Source organism: Brachyhypopomus gauderio, chromosome 14, assembly GCF_052324685.1.
Source record: "Brachyhypopomus gauderio isolate BG-103 chromosome 14, BGAUD_0.2, whole genome shotgun sequence".
In the NCBI taxonomy this organism is placed as follows: Eukaryota; Metazoa; Chordata; class Actinopteri; order Gymnotiformes; family Hypopomidae; genus Brachyhypopomus; species Brachyhypopomus gauderio.
Window position 1 is genome coordinate 665,523 of NC_135224.1, and position 17,051 is coordinate 682,573.

The 17,051-nt window shown below is 41.3% G+C and overlaps 1 protein-coding gene and 1 long non-coding RNA gene across 2 annotated transcripts; both read left to right on the top strand.

Moving 5' to 3' along the window:
- Window positions 1–3,809: 3,809 nt before the first annotated feature.
- LOC143474479 (uncharacterized) lies at window positions 3,810–6,104 on the top strand. Its single transcript, XR_013120786.1, has 3 exons — window positions 3,810–3,923; window positions 4,222–4,404; window positions 5,937–6,104. It is a non-coding gene; the product is annotated as an uncharacterized LOC143474479 (long non-coding RNA).
- A 675-nt stretch (window positions 6,105–6,779) lies between these two features.
- On the top strand, window positions 6,780–13,308 carry LOC143475434 (ribonuclease inhibitor-like). The gene is made up of 5 exons (XM_076973292.1): window positions 6,780–6,871; window positions 7,283–7,456; window positions 7,906–8,076; window positions 12,232–12,405; window positions 13,146–13,308. Exons 1-5 carry the CDS (start codon window positions 6,780–6,782, stop codon window positions 13,306–13,308), a joined length of 774 nt encoding a protein of 257 aa, XP_076829407.1.
- Window positions 13,309–17,051: the final 3,743 nt, after the last annotated feature.

The window sequence follows — 17,051 nt, forward strand, 5'->3', positions numbered from 1 at the left end:
CCACTCACGCCTGAGAGAGCTGGACCTCAGTGGGAATCATCTACGACATGAAGGAATTACTCAGATCTCTGCTCTACTAAAGACTTCAGACAGTAAACTCATGAAACTAATGTTAGTATCTGGCACAACTAGTATGTTTATCATTTCACTGAAGCGTTAAACAGAGTTGATTTATTCCTGGATATGTTTGGTTTACACAAGTCCACAACAGGTGGAACAGAGCTCTGTAAAATGATGAAGATGTGGACATTCTGTTTAATTATTGATGTATGTGAAATGCTGTTTAATACAGTAACTTAAAATAACTGACTTTTTGTTTGTTACTCATAGACTTTCAGACTGCAGTATAACAGAGGAAGGATATGAAGCTCTGTATTCAGTTCTGAAATCAAACCCCTCATCACACCTGACAGATCTGGATCTGAGAGGAAACGACCCTGGAGACTCAGGAGTGAAGAAACTCACTGAGATACAAAAAGACCAAAAATACAAACTGGAGAAACTAAGGTGGGCACTCTTTTGAATAGATATGAAGAATGTAGTTCTAGTGCTGCGAGAGTTGGAGGTGGACACACATGCAATAAAAGGCTGGCATGAACATCAACAGAGCTGGTCTCCTCTATGTGAACCGTACGCATACGGAGGGTATGTGACTTACGGGGCATACTGAGACGATTCCTACACAAGCACGAATGAAAGAATACGAAAGACAGCTGCGACTATGAAAGGAAAATAGGTTTATAAGAAAAGGAGTATTAATATAAAATACAGCACGGGTATAACACAGCAGGGACTAAAGCAAACAAGCGATACCAAACAGACCATTACAATAGTAACAAAACCAGACTACTATATACAAGTATAGGGGAAAGAACATATCAGTAACCTAAACCAAGGAACATACATCCCTGTCAAGTCTCCCGTTTTGGCCAGGAAACTACCGTATTTTACCCCTCTTTCCCATCATCCTCCCGTATTAATATTTTCCCACAAATGTCCTGTATTATATTATGATAATTTTTAAAAAGCATTCAAGTGCTTCCAAACTGAATTATGTCGCTAGTCTCGTGAGAATGTCACCCTGCAGTAGCCCGAGTGTCAGTTCTCACGAGAGTAGTGCTGACAGCGGGAACAACAAACCCGAAAAACTAATCAGAGATGGATGAATGTAACGAGAGAGAAGGTTTTCCTACCACAAAAGAGAAAACTTGGTGTAAATATAAGGGGTCCTGGATGTTGGTTGTGCTGCTGGGAATGCTCGCAGCAACCAGCAGAAACTTTCCCTTATTTTAAAATAAAAAACTTGACAGGTATGAACATACCAAGGACAGGAAGAGAAGATTAACCGATACGAGTGCTAATACGTACAAGGCATGTAACTATACGTTACAGACCATAGAGCACAGACCAGGACATACAAACGAATAAAAATTGACCTTAGCGAACTTATGACCAGAATAACAGACAATAACCAACAATCAGAACACAGAGAACCAGGAACTAAATACCAAACGATAATGAGAAACAAACCTGAAACAGCTGAAATGGAAAAATAAAGGCTGGACTATACACAAAAGTGTGTGGTGGACAGGAGAGGGCGGAGCTAAGAGTGACATTAGTACAGCCTGGCATTCGTAAAGTAAACATGTACCAATCATAATATTGACCATCACCAGCTAAACATCCTTATTTGGTGCTTTTGGTTCAGGCTAAAGGTTTGAGGTTTTATTTTAGGCTCAGGTTTTATTTTATTTTTTTAATCAGTCTTATATTTTATTATTTTACAATAAACGTAATTAATTCATCATTTTGTGCGTCTTTACATTTTTTGTTGGATCAAACTGCCAGAAGATCTCAGATCTGCCCAGATGTAGATTTGAAGTTTTAGATCCAGATTTAAACTCACTTTTCATGAGAACATTTTATTGAGAACATTATTGTCAGTTACTTTATCCTCTCAGGGACTGTGTGCTCTTAACATTCATTTACATCAGCGTTAAAATGTATATATTTTTTCCCTTTACACAGACTGCTGAAGAGTCCTGCTGCAGAGAAGTTCTGTGCTTCTCTGACTGAAGCTCTAGGTTCAAACCCCTTACTGCTGAGAGAGATGGACCTGAGTGGGAAAATACAGGGAGACTCAGGAGTGAAGCAGCTCTCTGATCTACTGGAGGATCTACACTGCAGACCACAGAAACTTATGTAGTGCTTTCTAGTGAAGGATCAGATACCTTTTAATAAGTTTTGACTTTTGACTGAAACTTTGTATGAATGCTCTGTTACTGAAGACTTAATGAATGTTTTCTTTTCAGTCTGAGCAACAGCAGTATTACAGAGAGAGGTTGTGCTGATCTGGGATCAGCTCTGTGTTCAAACCCCTCACAACTAAGAGAGCTGGACCTGAGTGGGAATCAGATAGGAGATGATGGAGTGAAGGAGATCTCTAATCTACTGAAGAATCCCCTCTGCAATCTAGAAACACTGAAGTAAGTAAATTCTCCTGAAATAACAGTAGTTGTGAGCTCTTATCGTTTTACTAACTGCCTTTGTTGTAAGATGGTATTTCCTGAGGAATTAATAATGTAAACTCCACCTGATATTTCTGCTATAATTTAACAGCTGATAAACAGTAGTTCAGTTTATGGTACTGTGACAAAAGACAGAAGCTCTTAAACCAATTCTAATCTGATCACTACAAACTCAATTATTAATTACTAGCCTAAATTCAATTTCTAATTCATAGCTAAAGTAGTGGAAAGAGTGATTTACCTTTGATGTTCAAAGCTCTAGTCACACATGGTGTCTCCCAGGGCTCTGTGTCTTCTCTTTATATATTTTATACTTTGTCATGACTATTTAATCCACCATCATGGTCTCAGTTTTCATTATTTCGTTGTTTTCCTTCATTGATTACTTACAAATCTACGTGAGCATGATCTCAAACAGAGCTCTCTCTCATCCTGCCTGGTTCATGCTCCTTAACTCCCACGATCATGTTGTGGACCACCACATGACTTCTGTTATTTTGTGTCAGTGTGTGTCCTGTGTTTCTGTGTCCCTAACCCCCACATGGCCTCACACCTGTGTTGTGTCCCCCTGTGTCCCTAACCCCCACATGTCCTCACACCCGTGTTGTCCCCTTGTGTCCCTAACCCACATATGACCTCACACCCATGTTGTCCCCCTATGTCCCTAACCCACATATGACCTCACACCCGTGTTGTGTCCTGTGTCTAATTCACCTCCTTGTTTACTTCTGTCCCTTATTATTTTAAGTACCTTATTGCCCGTAGTAGGTGGTTGTTGATGTTTGTTGAATGTTTCTGACCCATCAGTCTGTACTCCACAGTTCTGTTTCACTCTGTTTAATTCATCCTTAATTCACTCTGTTTAATTCATCCTGTCATTTTTCTACATGTCTTGCTTTCATGTCTTGACTTTGACTCACATTTGCATTATTGTAATCTCATCACAATCTGTAATATTAACTGGATAAACTATGTTTTTCTTACATTTAACATGAACAAAACTGATGTTCTTCTAGTTTGTCATATAATCTGGATGTTTATGTACCAGAGCCCTAACCCTAAGTCTAATGTTTACGGTTTACCTGTTGTTCCTTCCAGAACTGACTGTAATGTAATAGTTTGACCCATTACTCTCATAACTTTTAAGGTTTTATTACTCTTTCAGCAGGACTGTGCCACTGTAACACTGAATGACTCTCATTATTACTATTTAATTATATTCTCTCCTTCCTCCAGGCTTTCAGACTGCTGTGTAACAGAGGTGGGATATTTGTATCTGTATTCAGCTCTGACATCAAACCCCTCATCACACCTGACAGATCTGGATCTCAGAGGGAATCACCCTGCAGAATGGGGAGTGAATAAGCTCTCTGGTTTACCAAAACTGAAACTAAGGTGAGAAATCCAGAACTGGCCTCAGTAAATATCTCTGAACTTCCTTTAATTCACCAATCCTTACTGAAGATTAACATTTATTACTATGTTTACTATGTTAACCACGTTGTAGAACTCCTATTGTGAATGTATTAATGATCTTAATAAAGTATTTGGCAACAGAGTTTTAATATAAGCAGTCAACAGTAAGGTCATAGCTAACCAATCAGTGGGAGGAATGTTTATTGCTGGGCATTTCTATGAGCTGAACAGAGGAATAATGTTATTTAAACTAAATTGTTCTCCTCTCTCTCTACAGACTGTTGAAGAGTCCTGCTGCAGAGGAAGCGTGTGTTTCTCTGACTGAAGCTCTGGGTATAAACCCCTTACTGCTGAGAGAGATGAAACTGGACAGGAACACAGCAGGAGTGTCTGGAGATTCCAGAGTGAAGCAGCTCTGTGTTTTACTACAGGACTCAAACTGCACACTGGAAAAACTTCAGTCAGTATTTTTACTAATAATAGAGTTCATATTGTCTCAGAATTGATGTGTGTGTGTGTGTGTGTGTGTGTGTGTGTGTGTGTGCGTGTGTGTGTGTGTGTGTGTGTGTGTGTGTGTGTGTGTGTGTGTGTGTGTGTGTGTGCGCGTGCGTGTGTGCATGTGGGTGTGTGTGATCACTCATAATGTTAGTGGTTTCAAATAATGAATTGCATCCACTTCCCAGTTTAAATGTGGCAAACACTGGTTAGTGTTTGTCTTGTGTGTGTGTGTGTGTGTGTGTGTGTGTGTGTGTGTGTGTGTGTGTGTGTGTGTGTGTGTGTGTGTGTGTGCTTTTTTCAGTAATTGTTTTGATCAAGTCTCGTGCCCTCGTGCATTATGGTCGTTGTATAGTCCTTGGATTTCACGACATCATTTTTTTAGCTTTGTTATATCATGATTTTGTCATGCCAGATGGGTACAGTGAGTATCAAAAGATCGTCACGAGAGGAGATTAAACTTGTAGGCAGTTAGATTAAGTCATATTTATCTTTGGATTATAAACTGAAGTGCACATGATTAGCCAAGACATGATTAAATAGGTCTGATGCTTTACTGTCAGACCTAATGATGAATATCCACACGTGCAGATGACCAAAATCTATAATTGTTTATCATAGTGTTTCTCAAAGGAGAAATACTGCTGTCACGTACAGGTCCTCCCTCCGCCCCGTCTTGTGTTGTTCACCCTAGCCCTGCCTTGTTTCTTCATTCCCTTGGGTTTTCCTCTGTCTGTCCCGCCCCTGTACCTTGTGTCTCTGCCCCTTTATCGTTCCCAGCCGTGTCTTGTTTCATTCCTCTTAGTCTGTGTTTAAATGCCCCGCGTGTCCAGTTCCCTCGTCGGTCATTGTCTGTAAGTTGTTCTTTGTTGGTTCTGTTTTCTGCTCTTGTGTTTCCCCCATTTATTCTCCCCGCCTGAAATCTGGTTAGTCCTCGTGTGTGTGTCTTATAGTTGTCCAACCTTTTCAGTTACCTTGTGTGTTCAAGTGAATTCATGTCTCATTCCGTGCTCTGTTTCCCTTGCTGATTTACAATCCGTCTCCCATGTGTATTTGGTCTGCTTGTTCTTGTGTCTGTTTATTCGTGTTGCCCGTGTTATGTGTATTGTGCTAGCCCTCTGTGTTCGTCCTGTTCCATTAGCGTTTACCTAACTCGTTGTTCGTAGTGTTTGTAGTTATCATACTTAGTGCTACGTGTTAGTGTATTACTGTGTTGCTGTATCTGTGTTTGTGCCCCTTAGTCTTGTGTTCCCCTTAGCCTGGTTTTCATTACCTGTCTTGTTTATTCAATAAATTCACTTCCAACCTGCATTTGTGTCACGCCTGCCTGTTTGGAACATTACAACTGCATATAGAACAGTGCTGTGTGTTTTTATTCCTCTAATGAAGGGCTTTGTAATCTGCCTGTTTACAAATTAATTCAGTCAGCATTCTAAAAAAACTTTGGGGGTGCATTAAAATAAATGTCATAGGTCATTCATGTCATTTTGTTTTCAGGATAAATGATGATGACCTGACAGAAGAGAGCTGTTCAGATTTTGCTAAAGTTCTCAGTTCAGAATCCTGCAATCTGAAAGAACTGGACCTCAGAAACAAGAACCTGCGGGATTTTGGTGTGAAAGAGCTCTGTACAGGGCTGGTGAAGCCAAGCTGTAAACTGCAGATTCTGAGGTAAATTGTCCTCTGCAAGAAACAATAAATATAAGAACACTTATAAACTCTGGATTATTAGTATAAATAAATATTAATTGGTGATTGAATTGGGTATGAATTATTTATAATTACATTAAATCTAACATGAACGTATGTAGTTAAATGAGTGACCACTGTATGTAATTTGTATTTCAATTTAACATTGAAAGGTCCATCACTCTGTTTTTGAACTGAAAGAGATTGTTAAATTGCAGTCATCATGTCATGATAAAATGCAGCACACTGGATTGTGCATATCAGTAGTAATTCAGGTGATTCAGAATCTGCAGTATGAATCCATATATACTCACTTGTTCATCAACAATAAACTACCCTGAACTTCCACACATGTGGTGGAAGGAGAGAGAGCGACTGAGGTGAGGGTGGTGGAGGAATGTCACAAACCAGGATCGTATCCACATGGCAGAAACAGACAGAAAACCAAGATGTAAACTGGGCTGTGACAGCTACCCGACACCCAACCCTAAACAGGGTCTACAGAGGAACAGTGGGGAAAGAAGACTGATGTTTTAGGTTGTAAATTTTATCTTTTTTATTGATAGATTAATAGACTGCAGTATAACAGAGGAAGGATATGAAGCTCTGTCTTCAGCTCTGAAATCAAACCCCTCATCACACCTGACAGATATGGATCTGAGAGGAAACGACCCTGGAGACTCAGGAGTGAAGAAACTCACTGATTTACAAAAAGATAAAAAATACAAACTGAACAAACTGAGGTGAAGAACTTTACACACATTGTGATTGTATTGTTTACACATGTTTGTGATTGTGTTTTAAATGGTTCAGTATTGAGCAAATAGAGTAAAGCCACTAAATGATATGTAAATGTGTGACTGTATAGCCCCTGACCCCTCCCTTTGGGCGTGTGTTTGTGTTGTCCGTGTCTAGTTATGACCATATACGTATTTCCGTGAGTGTGGGTTTATATGAGTGTGTTCACTATTCTCACCTGTGGCTCATCTCATCATCACACGAGACTCGTGTTTGTCTGTTTAATCTGCGTTTACGCAATGTCCCGTGCTTGAGTGACTATAAAGCGTTTGTGCTTTACAGTGATAACAGTAACACTCTCCTTACTCTATTATACTGAACATTTATCATAACTGCATGTCCCTCTCTCTCTACAGACTGTTGAAGAGTCCTGCTGCAGAGGAAGCCTGTGATTCTCTGACTAAAGCCTTGGGTTCAAACCCCTTACTGCTGAGAGAGCTGGATCTGAGTAAATCTAAACCAAAAGACCTCAGAATAGAGAAGATATGTGCTCTACTGCAGGATTCACACTTCAGACTGCAAAAACTCACGTAAGAAATCTAATTAAAACAATCATAGACTGTTTTTCCGGTACTGTGATGTCATCACACATTGGACATCAGCTCATGACATCTTGCATATTTATCATTGAAAAATATTTCTGTTGTCGAGATTTCAATGAAATGGGTAAAAAACTAGCACTGCGTTGACCAAGTATATATTGAAGAGTATTGAAAGTTTGCTTTCTTAAGGAAGTATAGGTGGAATTTTTTTAATGCCATTTTGAATTAGAAGTCTGATGGCCACCTGATGTATGCTGTCTCCATCTAGGGTCAGATCTAACTATCTCATGTGTACTGTGTCTCCATCTAGGGTTAGATCTAACCGTCTCATGTGTATTGTGTCTCCATCTAGGGTCTGATCTAACCTTATCCATCTAGGGTCTGATCTAACCATCTCATGTGTACTGTGTCTTGTTCTTCTTTCTTCTGCTCTGCAGGCTGCATCAAACAGACAGTAAGTCAGAGTTTAGTGGTTTGTTTTCAGCTCTCATTTTAAACCCCTCACACCTGAGAAAACTGAATCTGAATGGGAATAAACCAGACACACCAGGAGTGGAAAATCTCTGCAGACTACTGAAGAACACTGACTGCAAACTGGAGAAACTACAGTGAGAACTATTACATTCATAACAATAATAAAGCTATACATATATATGTTTACACACGCACACACACACACACACACACACACACACACACACTCCATTAATGATTTGGAGGATTAATGTAGTAGTGCATATATTGGCAGACTATGGCCTACCCATATACGGCCCGCTTGTAACGGTCAGTGATGGCTAAGTTACCTTGAGAAAGTAATCCGATTACTGATTACTGATTACTCCTTTTAAAAGTAACTTAGTTACGTTACATATTACTTGATTTAAAAAGTAACTACGTTAGATTACAAGTTACTTTAGTAGTTACATTCAGCAGCAAAATAAAATTTTCCAATACTCACTTTATTGGAAGTGCATTTTTAACAGTAACAATGTATTGAAGCAGGTTCGGTAACCGAGGCAGAAACTGCTTAATCCAAAAATCCCGAGGAGGGAAACTATTGATAAAGCAACCCTGGCGCGCGCAGTGACCCCCCCCCCCCCCCCAGTGTCACTTAAAGGGCGAGACTCGGCGTGAGGAGTAGTAGTTGCGGACAGTATCTCCTGACATTACGTTTGTGTAGCTGCGCGGTATTATTTGTAAATTTATCTGTAAACGTAATACAAGCGAACTGGGGTGGGTTTCCCGAAACGTTCGTAGCGCTGTACGAGGTTACGAAGTACTTAGCGCTACGAACGTTTCGGGAAACCCACCCCAGTTCAGTCAGACAGCTTGTGAAACGAAATACCGTTACAATTTCAAGCATTTTAAAGTAGGCGACGTTAGTCAAAATTCCAGCACTTTTCAAACGTGGAACACAGTGCAACATTAAAATTCTTCAGGTAAATGTTCCTTCCCCTGTTTTTGAGGGGTGTTTCTTTATACTACCACACGTCGTTACGGGAGGACACTGCAAAAAATGACTTGTAAAACGCGCTCGCGCTCTCACAGGGTCGTGCGCAGCGTGCAGAGTCGAGCGCTACGGTCAGACGCAAAAGTAGAACTGAGCCAAGAAGAAAGCAAAAATTTATATTTTTACTAGGGAAAATAAAAATAGTAACGCACAGTTATTTGGATAAGTAACTTTAATCTGATTACTGGACTGGAAATAGTAGCGCGTTATATTACTCGTTACCGAAAAAAGTGGTAAAATTAGAGTAACGCGTTACTGACATCTCTGGTAACGGTTGGCACAACGATGAAGGACGAGACAGATATCCTTTCCGTGACAGACGTTACGTTTAATAGTCTTCACCAATAGCGCAGACAGCGCACGTTTAACATTCAATACACATAGTGACACGTAAGACTCAGACAACGATGAGCACAGGACACTGCGCAAACGCACATTAAGTAGACAAACCACATCAGCCCCACGTGATGATGAGACGAGCCACAGGTGAGACGAATCAGCACAAGACACAACCACACCCACGGAGATCCACAGACGCAGACTAGTAGACGCAGACAACGTAAACACATGCCCAAAGGGAGGGGCCGGGGACCTCAACGTGACAGACCCCCCAACCAAGGGCACTACCCTTCCCATGGTGCTAACAGGACCAAGTACCCTGAACCCACATTGATGGGCGGATCCGCAGCGCTCCATCCTGCGTCTGGGAGATGACCGCCCTCGGTGGAGAGTCCGCCATATACAGGCTAGAACACTCTCCCTGGGAAGATCGGGGAAAAGACGTTAGACAAACACACTGGAACGTTCACGAACACACAAAGGCACGAAAGGGAATAGGGGATTAGGCAGACATACGGGAATAGACACGAACACTGGGACTGACAAACATGTAACCGGCGCCAGGCTTCGCGCCAGGAGAAGAGCGGCCAACGGGGAGAACCCGGGAGCTGCAGGCGCTGTGGTAGGCGGTCCTTTCCCCGCCCTGCTGCGAGCCCTCCTTGGGGTACAGCGCGATTGGCGGACGCACCATGGGCGGCGTGATGGGCGGACGCGCTGGGTGCAGCGTGATTGGTTATGCGTCTATTTGCGTCTTGAGATCGCGGTGCGTGATTTCAAAATAAGAGCGGATAGCGCGATTGAATGAAAAAAAAAACACTTTTCAAAACAGCTCGCGGGCCAGAAACATATGGCCCATGGGCTGCATGTGGCCCGCTGGCCACTATTTGAGTATGGGGGTGTTCGAGTGTAACTTTCCCGCTGCCGTTTTCACCCTTCGGAATGAGCAAACCAAAGAAAAGAAAAGTGGACACTGAGTGACGAGTGTTTAATAAGTAGTGGACAACCAAATATTTTTCACTGAGGGCCGATCAACGGCTGTATGTCTGATATTCCAACAAACAGTGGCAGTTTTCAAAGAATAACAACATCAGCCGTCACTTTGATATGCAGCATGTAAACTACACTAGACATCAGTCAACAGAAGGACGAGCGGATACACAGGTCGGCAGTTTCTCTACTGTGTTATGAACACAAATGCATGTGAAAGTTTGTAGGAGCGTCTTTTAATTAAGCGCAATGTGCACATTTACTCACATGGGTTCAGTAGCTTAATTAACACGCTGCACATCACTCTCAATTTAAAGAGCCCTCTAGTTTCTGCTGGTGGCAGGATATTTAATGTAGTCTGTCTCTCAGGACAATCCGTCCATGATTATGCAGGGTATATGTCACGTTGAGGACCCCGGCCCCTCCCTTTTTGGCGTGTGTTTACGTAGTCTACGTGCATCGTCTGCGTCAGTGGATCTGTGTGGTAATGGTTATTTCATGTGATAATCCGTCTCACCTGTGGCTTGTCTCGTAATCACGTGGGGCTGATGTGGTTTGTCTACTTAATGTGCGCTCGCGCAGTGTCCTGTGCTCGTCGTTGTCTAAGTCTGCACGTTGTGTTAAACGTCTATGTGTTTAGCGTGCGCTATTGCGCAACACAAGTGAAAGAAAAAAAAGGTTACTAAAAGTTACGTTACTAAAAGTTATTAAAAGTTACGTTTGCTCCGCAACCCAAGGATTCTGTGTCTCGTCCTTGGCTGCGCTCGAACGTCACAGTTTACAACAATTGTAAATTACTGAGCTTGAGTATTTCATTAGGTAATATGTTTGAATGTTGAAAGTGTTCCATTTATCTTTTTCCAGTAAGTGTTGATTTCATTAACTTTGCACCTACAATTGAAATGTATTTTATTATTATTATTAGACCTTTATTTATACTGGTTGTCCCATTGAGACTTGGCATCTCATTTACAAGAGAGACCTGTTTCCAATACAATATAAAACAACAATTAAGCTGAAAAATAACAATTTAATAATATACATATTGTTCATACACTTACCATAAAACATAACATATACATAACAAAAATTAACAGTAACTAAATAACTAATATTCATAAAACATAGCATATTTATACAGATTAATAATTACATGTGCAGGTATCTATAAATCTCTTCTCTAAAACTTTCAGCAGAGCTTTAAAATCCCTAAGTGTGTTTATTGAGGCCAGGTGTGTGTGTGTGTGTTGTGTGTGTGTGCCATGTTGGCAGGTTTGCTGTGAGGAATTGTATTAAAGATGAAGTGATGGTCTATGACTAACATTTAGACATAAATGTCCCACTGTTCAAGGTGTGATAAGTCAGTGTTGAGTGTCAGTGGTGTCTATGATTAGAGAGTACTTTATTTATCCTCAAGGGGAAATATATGTTACAACATCGTAATGTACATAAATCACTCTGATTTCACTGGAAGTCCCATAAATATTTTATTGAAGCCAGGTTTGTGTGGTGTGATGACAGGATTGCTGTGAGGAATTGTGTTAAATGCGGAGTGAGTAGTTTGTGAGTAGTCAGTGAAGTCTGTAAATAGTATTTCCAGTGTGTGTGAGGTTCTGTGGTCAGTAGAAGAGTAGCAGTGACTCTCTACACCTGCACTAGAGACTGAAGGAGACGTCAGTGATGCAGGAGAGATTGAGGCCATGAGATAGAAAAGAGTCAATTAAAATACCAGCAAAGTTTTACATGAGGAGAATTTAAGAAAATGGGATTCAGAGAGAAAACTGACCAAAAATGTACTCTGACAATAGTAAAATGATCTTTATCTGTAACATTATGATTAGAATTGTCATTTAAAGTATATGCTTAAAGCATCCATATATTTAGAGGGTTTATCTTCAGTGAATAACAGTCTTTTTTGTTTCTGCAGGATTATTAACTGCACACTAGATGTTGCAGGCTGTGCTGCTCTGTCTTCAGCTCTGTGTTCCAACCCATCACACATCAGAGAGCTGGACCTCAGTTATAATGAACTACATCACACAGGAATAGAGAAACTCTGCCCTCTACTGGAGAATCAAGAGTGTAAACTAGAGAAACTGCTGTGAGTAAAATCAACAGTCATGTATCTGAACAAAGATTTGTTGTGAACTGCAGTGTAATAATGTAACGTTGGTGGTGTTGAGGGAAAAGGGGGCGGACACAAACGCTGAGAGGAGTGAGTCAAGTCGTTATCACGGTTCATGGTCATATTTAAAGAGCAGAACAACAATGTAACAACTTGCAACGAACTAGAACACGTAATACACAATACACACTTGATCACAAGGCTCAAACACGACACTGGGAACAAGGCTTGATATTTAACAAAATAACCTGCAACATGAAAAGACAGACACGAGGCATATATACTAACATTAAACAAGAAACACATGAATTCACTAATGAGGGGTGGGGTTACAAAATACTGGGAGGGACTAGACCAGGGGTGCCCACAAGTTTTCAGCTTGTGAGCTACTTATAAGACGACCAAAGATCTACCTATGCGCGTGTGTGTCAAACCCTAGACGTCAGATTGGCTACCATGTATGTCTATTAAAATACAACCATCAGTGCAGATGGACGATAGCCTGTCATTCATCCACTACTTTTTAATGTCATGCGATCTACCCACACTTCCTTCACGATAATGGGCGTAATGGGCACCCCTGGACTAGACTGACAGCATGCACATGGTTACATAAACAACAAAACTGACAGACAGGGGAGGAGCCATGACAAATTATGTTTATAGTGAAACAATAACAAATATTTATAATGTGTAACGGGTGCTTCTGTCTGTAGACTAAAGAACTGCAGTCTAGGAGATAAAAGCTGTGTAGCTCTAACTTCAGCTCTGAGGTCAAACTCCCACCTGAGAGAACTGGACCTGCGAGAGAATCCACTGGGAGATTCATTGAAGCAGCTCTCACATCTATTGAAGAATTCAGGATGTAACCTGATGTAAGTGAACTACACAGAGTACTGGACTAAAGACACAGAAAGAGATTGAATTATGTATAATACATACTGAGTGTGATAAAACTAACCAATTAAAGATTAAGTATTAATACTAATTAATATAATTAATTCTATAACATTTATCAAGGCCAAATCATAGTTGATTAGTATTTTATGTGCTGTTGTAAGGTAAAAATGAAGTATATATTTCCATATGTAGATCTACATTTATTATACAGTGAATAAAGATGAACAGATAAAGACCTGATGAGTTATTACGAGTATCACATGTATTAATTGTTCCTGTACTTTGTCCTTACAGCATTGACAAGTCTGTGACTGAATGGATTACGAGTGGCTTTGCTTCCTTATCATGGTGGAGTAGGAAGACTACTGACCAGTGAACTTCATATCATGACTCTACATCACAGAGCACCAGTGTGGACAATGAAACCAGCAACACAGACAGAGAGCGACTGTCAGAATCTAAACGTCCTTTGACTCTCCAGTCAGACACATCTAGCACAATAGATGTAGATGGTGTGGCTACCCAGGCACACACACCTGGTGAAGGGGGTGTGGCTACCCAGGCACACACACCTGGTAAACGGGGTGTGGCTACCCAGGCACACACACTTGGTGAAAGGGGATGTGGCCACCCAGGCACACACACACCCAGGAAAGAGAAAAAGGGAAAGAGAAAGAAATTAACCAGTCATAAATAGCCAGATAAGAGAATATGGTTAACTGGTCATATATGTCCAGTGAAGAGGGGGTCGCTATCCACACACATACACACACACTGGAGAGGGTCTGACTAACCAGTGGCACCAGTATTACGCACACACTTAAGAGTATGTGGCTAGCAACAGATACTGAACATGTACTATGATTTAGAGTTCATAAATGTGTACTAAATGGGTACAACAAAACCTGTGCTCTGAACAGGGAACATCCCCACCACCCCAGACACTGAACTACTCCTCACACTGAACTACCCAATTCACAGAGCTTTGTAAGCCAGATCTCTTTATTTCTGTGTCCATGTATTTGTAGTAAAGGCGATTCAGGTCTGATGATTCAGGCCATTAATCTTTTGTCTTTTAAATCAGTTCAGGTAAAGGTGTAGAGCAAATAAAACCTAATAAGTTCATGCAATTCCAAGTTTTGGGAAGAACACATTCACATGTTGTAGAAAATGGCACCCAAGGTGATGTGGTTTTTAGGCTTTAACCCAGGCATGCTCTGTGATTCAACTCACGGTTACAGTGTTACTAAGATACACAACATCCTACCAACAGTTGACTAAACAGTAGGTTACAGACTAACACAGACAACAGGGCTCAGCCAGGACTTTAAAACGGGTTTAAATATACCAAACAAAACAAGGAACACCTGAACACAATAACGAGAGGCGGGGTTACAAAACACAAGGCGGGACCAAGACTTACAGATAGCACATGGCTACATAAACAAAACAGACTTGACAGGTGGGGGCGGGGCTAGACGTGACAGGTGCCTGTAATTTAATACTCCACACACAGTAATGAGGGAGTTTCAGGCCCTCTTTCTCCAGGGAGCACAAATAGACTCTAGCCTGTGAGCTCGATTTATCATGAGGTGAAATATTAAAATGAGTGTGTACAAAAAGGTTTTATATACTGAATTATGGAGATTAGAAATGTAAAAATGAAATATGTGGTCTGTGGGTCCTTCTCAAATTTACTTGTGAGGCCCTCTTGATGATGTCCATGTTTAAATAAGGCCCAATGTTGTTCAAGGACACAGTAATGTAGAAAAGGAGACGTCTTCCACTTGGAGGTAATGGTGCGAAACTTCAACTGATGTAATGCGACATGTAAATGTACATAATATTGGAAATTAAATTCTAACGGGTACATTGTTGGATCTGAATTTGCATAATGATAATGTATAATGTCGATATAGTCATAAACACTGTAAAGTTAATATGCAAAAATGGAGGGCTAATTAAATAATAATTGGGAAACTGAAAATTGTGCACTTGAATAAATAAATAAAGCTGTGTGTGTAAAGTGGTGTTTATGGATTTTAAAGTATTTGCTGTCTGGAGAAAAAGTTAATGATGTTAAGGTGTTAATTTTACTGTAATTATCAATAGTAATTATAATAATTGTCTCTTCAATTGTGATCGGTTGGTATTGTCTGACATACTAAATAGAGGGAATTGATTGTTCATGCCTGTTTGGGCTCTCGTTATGCCTCTGCACATTCAACATTGAGACGAGTGAGAAACTAAATTGGAGTGTTCATCACAGGACTTTGCAGGGAAGTGAAACAGATGCAAGTGATTAATGTTAATATGCCGGTGATTGAGAACGTGGGTGTGACTGAGTGACATGTGGTTCACTCAACCAGTCCACATGTGTTTTGTGGATGTGGAGAAGGCATTCAACTGTGTTCCTCTAGGGGGTGCTCTGGGAGTACAGCCTCTGCTCTGGGAGATAGCCTCTGCAACAGGCTATCCGTTCCCTGTACAAATAGAGCAGGAGCTTGATTCTCATGGCCAGCAGTAAGTCAGACTGGTTCCCGGTGGGAGTTGGTCTCTGCCAGGGCTGCCCTTTGTCACCGATTCTGTTCATAACTTTTATGGACAGAATTTCTCGGCGTAGCCAAGTGGTGGAGGGGGTTTGTTTTGGTGGCCTTCAGGATTCCACGTCTCCTTTTTGCAGATGATATGGTCCTGTTGGCATCATCAAACCAGGATCAGTTTGCAGCCAATTGCAAGACAGCCGGGATGAGAATCAGCACCTCTAAAACTGAGACCATGGTACTCCGTCGACAAGGATGAAGTGCCCTCTCTGGGTTGAGAGTGAGTCCTTGCCTCAAGTGGAGGAGTTTAGGTATCTCAGGTTCTTGTTCATGAGTGAGGGAAGGATGGAACGAGAGATTGACAGGTGGATGGGTGCTGTGCCTGCAGTATTGCTGTACTGGACATTTGTGGTGAAGAGGGAGCTGAGCCAAAAGGCAAAGCTCTTTATTTACTGATCAATCTACATTCCGACTTTTACCTATGATCATGAGCTCTGAGAAGTGACCAAAAGAATGTGATCACGAATACAAACGGCTGAAATGAGTTTTCTCTGCAGGGTGTCTGGGCTCTCCTTTAGAGATAAGGTACGGAGCACAGTCTCGAAGTAGAGACTCGGAGTAGAGACACTGCTGTGCTGGATGGGTGTGGAAATGAGTTTTCTCTGCAGGGTGTCTGGGCTCTCCTTTAGAGATAAGGTACGGAGCACAGTCTCGGAGTAGAGACTCGGAGTAGAGACACTGCTGTGCTGGATGGGTGTGGTCACTGCAGACACTGTGTGTGATGACCAGGACAGATCATCTGTGAACGCTGAGGAACTTGACACTGCTGACCTGCTCCACCTCAGTGTTGATGTAGATAGGGTGGTGCTGGCCTCCTCACTGTCTCCTGAAGTTCACTATAATCTCAGAGTTGATGTAGATAGGGTGGTGCTGGCCTCCTTACTGTCTCCTGAAGTTCACTATAATCTCAGTGTTGATGTAGATAGGGTGGTGCTGGCCTCCTCACTGTCTCCTGAAGTTCACTATAATCTCCTCAGTGTTGATGTAGATAGCGTGGTGCTGGCCTCTTCACTGTCTCCTGAAGTTCACTATAATCTCAGTGTTGATGTAGATAGGGTGGTGCTGGCCTCCTCACTGTCTCCTGAAGTTCACTATAATCTCAGTGTTGATGTAGATAGG